The sequence below is a fragment of the Urtica dioica genome, chromosome 2 (assembly GCF_054948205.1).
Source record: "Urtica dioica subsp. dioica isolate 48M chromosome 2, U.dioica_male_clone48M_v1_H2, whole genome shotgun sequence".
In the NCBI taxonomy this organism is placed as follows: Eukaryota; Viridiplantae; Streptophyta; class Magnoliopsida; order Rosales; family Urticaceae; genus Urtica; species Urtica dioica.
The window spans coordinates 41,505,064-41,508,360 of record NC_142757.1 but is presented as its reverse complement, the minus strand read 5'-3'; the positions used below and the strand labels follow the sequence as shown (position 1 = coordinate 41,508,360).

Below are 3,297 nucleotides of genomic sequence, written 5' to 3'. Positions count from 1 at the left end.
CCTAGAGAGAAAAAAAAATTCTCTACAAGTTTTTAGCAAAATTTTATTTAGGGTATCTAGCTACAATGCCATGTAATTATCTTTATAGATAAGCAATTTTTTTTTTTCTCAGGGAATATATACAAAATTAGTGGTTCGTAAGCGCAATTGTAATAACTAATAATAACACATTATATATTTTGTTACTAATTGACGATTTCCATTGATTTATTTAAAGAAATTGACATTGATAAAAAATACTAACGATACAATGCCGATGTTCAGACATCTTCATGAAATAAAACCAGCGAAATCAACTAATCGGGAGTTTTCTGAATTTTCTATAAAAATTCTATAATAAAAAATGATAAAAATTAATCGGAATTAAAGCCATAGGATTTCACTTGTTTTGTCGTAATATTTATTTTCGCTAGAATTTCGGTGATATTTTAGTGGCTATCTCCCACTGAAATCTACTGAATTTTGCTTACTGTTTAATTCATATTGACTACTTTATTTGTAAGTATAGAGTTAAATTCCTCTATTAATACCATATATCTAAGAATGAATTATGAATAATGGATGGAGTAAAATTTAAGAAAAAATAAACTACTACTAGATTACGTATATATATGATCCAATTTCTTGTACATCAAAGGTTCAAAGATTTGGCACACCTAACATTGATGATCTTCTTTGTAAATTCGTACATCCTACAGTTTTTTTATTCTGACTTTTAATCTTCATCTCACTTTCTATTAAGATGGTGTGCCTTCTTTAAATAACATTTTGATTCTCTTCAAATTCGGGTTATTATATGGTAACCAACGCAAGTAAGCCTTAAACCTTATGTGAAGAAACAAGAAAGAAAATTGGTGAGAATGAGTCACGCGAAATGCCCATCAAAACTGCAGCGAGACGTGGACGATAATTAAAGCATAATTTAATAACTTTAAAATCAGTCCGTAAATCCAACCAACTCTCTCTCCCTTAGTCAACAATCCATTGTCTCGAGAAAAATAAAAGACGTGTGGGATTTAAAAAAAAAAAAAAAAAAAAGAAAAAAAGAAAAGAAAGATAGAGATTGGACAAAGAAGAGATGAACAAATAAAAGAAAGAAAAAAAAGGAATATCGGAAAAAGAAAAAGAAAACCACATCATCACTCTATCACCACCACCACTTATCTAAACTTGCTTTGCTTTTGCTTTTGCTTTTTACCCTTTTCTTTATCTTTTTTTTTTTTTTTTTTTATCGGACCCTTTTCTTTATCTAATTTCACAACGCATCTCTTCCAAAAATCATATTTATATTATATACCTCTCTAAGTTGTCCTTGTTTTCTTTCTGATCAAATACAGATCAGAGAATAATATCTCCTTACATCCCGAAAAATTTAGCTACTTCGGGTAACATTTTGTCCAATTTTTTTCATTTTGCACTCACATATATAAACATTTCTTTGACCCAAAAAAAAAAACATATATTGATCTCTATATTAGTAACTCATAAAACCAAACAGTATATACATACGTATCTTATAAATTGCATGGGGTCACTAGGCAGTCCTAAACTTTGGGTTCCATATATAAACAGCAAGGACTGCTCATTAGGGTTTTGTAGCTTGTACTGTCCCCAATGGTGCTACGTTATATACCCTCCTCCGCCGCCTCTCGATTTTTCCGGCGACGACGATGGCGGATCCACCTTCTCTCCACTCATTATCGCCGGCGTCATAATCTTGACCGCCGCTTTTCTTCTGGTCAGCTACTTCACCCTAGTTTCTAAATACTGCCGCAACAATAACAACCACAACGACGACGATCAAAGGACAGCAACGACGAGAACAAGATTCTCCCGGGAAAACCCTTTCCATGATGATGACGTGGCATGGCACGTGGCTACATCATCTACGGAGGGGCTCGACGAGGCCTTGATCCAGAAGATCCCGGTGATCAAGTACAAGAAAGGAAACGGGATTGTTGAAGGGACTGCGATGACTGAGCACTGCTCGGTCTGCCTCGGCGAGTTTCGAGAAGACGAGAGGCTTAGGGCTTTGCCGAAATGTAGCCATGCTTTCCACATGGAGTGTATCGACACGTGGCTTAGATCGCACTCGAATTGCCCTCTTTGTCGCTCGAACGTCGAGATCGGCGCTCTTTCAGCCGACGTGGATCAATCAGGCAGCCGAGGGGAATCCGTAGTATCGGATAATGCGAGTGGTGAGAATGATGTCAGTACTACTAGGGTTTTGAATGACTTGGAGGAGAATCATAGTACTCAAATCGAGGTGAGAGATTCGATGCGGAGGTCCGTTTCGATGGACTTTACGCAGCGAGACACGGTCTACGTGGTTGATATTTTGATGTCTAGGGAAGAGGAAGAACAAGAAGAAGGTTTTGATGGCAAAGCTAATTGTTCAAAGTCAAATGGAAGTGATCGTAGTAACTACTACGAAAATGTTAATAGACTACATGTGAGGTCGGTTTCAAGTGGTAGGTTTTTTCTCACTAGGTCTATCATTGGGGCTGGGAAAGGAAAGATGAGTAGTAACTCAGTTATTCCCCTGTGAATACATGTGAAACGATCCATTTTTTTTAATTGATTTGCTGTGTAAAGAATAAATTTTCCTAATTTTTATGATGGATGTAAAATATGTGATTCTGATATTGTGAACGTGGCTTTAATTTTGTGGGTCCCACTTCTTTATTGTTTTTTTTATTTCCTTTGTATTGTGTGTATAAAGCAAAAATGGGTTGTTGTTGTTTTGTATGCCGAGAGAAAACAAATAGAGAGAAGTGAGTGGGTGAGAGAAAGAAAGTGGGAAAATAACCTAGAACAACCAAGAGAGAAAAATCCTTGAGAGAAAAGAGAAAGTTGTGGGGACTTGTAATCTTTGTAATCTCGGATTATTATTTGTTAGTGGAACCACTCTCCAAGCAGGACGTAGGACATTTTGGTCCGAACCTGGGTATCCGGCCCCGAATCGATCCCACAAATTGGTATCAGAGCAAGGTTGGGTTGAGTTTTGGGGGTTTTGTGTTGTGGTTTCGTGTGCACACCAAGTGTTCGATAAATTGTTTCCTTGAGGCTTTGGGTTGATTTGTGATGGCGTCGACCTCGAAAGTGGATATTGAGAAGTTTGATGGCTCAAATGACTTCGGGTTATGGAAAGTGAAGATGTTGGCTCACCTCGGGAATATGGGTCTCGGGAAGGCTCTTGACGGGTCCGATAAGCTTCCGGCGACGTGGGACGTGGCAAAGAAGGAGGAGGTGTTGGAGAGGGCTTTCAATACCTTGATTCTTAGTCTCGGTGATAAG

At 37.6% G+C, this 3,297-nt stretch overlaps 1 protein-coding gene across 1 annotated transcript; it reads left to right on the top strand.

The window, feature by feature from the left end:
- The first annotated feature begins 1,331 nt into the window (after positions 1 to 1,331).
- LOC149404785 (RING-H2 finger protein ATL52-like) lies at positions 1,332 to 2,855 on the top strand. Its single transcript, XM_089601354.1, has one exon. It carries the CDS (start codon positions 1,526 to 1,528, stop codon positions 2,546 to 2,548), a length of 1,023 nt encoding a protein of 340 aa, XP_089457480.1. The 5' UTR covers positions 1,332 to 1,525; the 3' UTR covers positions 2,549 to 2,855.
- The last annotated feature ends 442 nt before the right edge of the window (positions 2,856 to 3,297 follow it).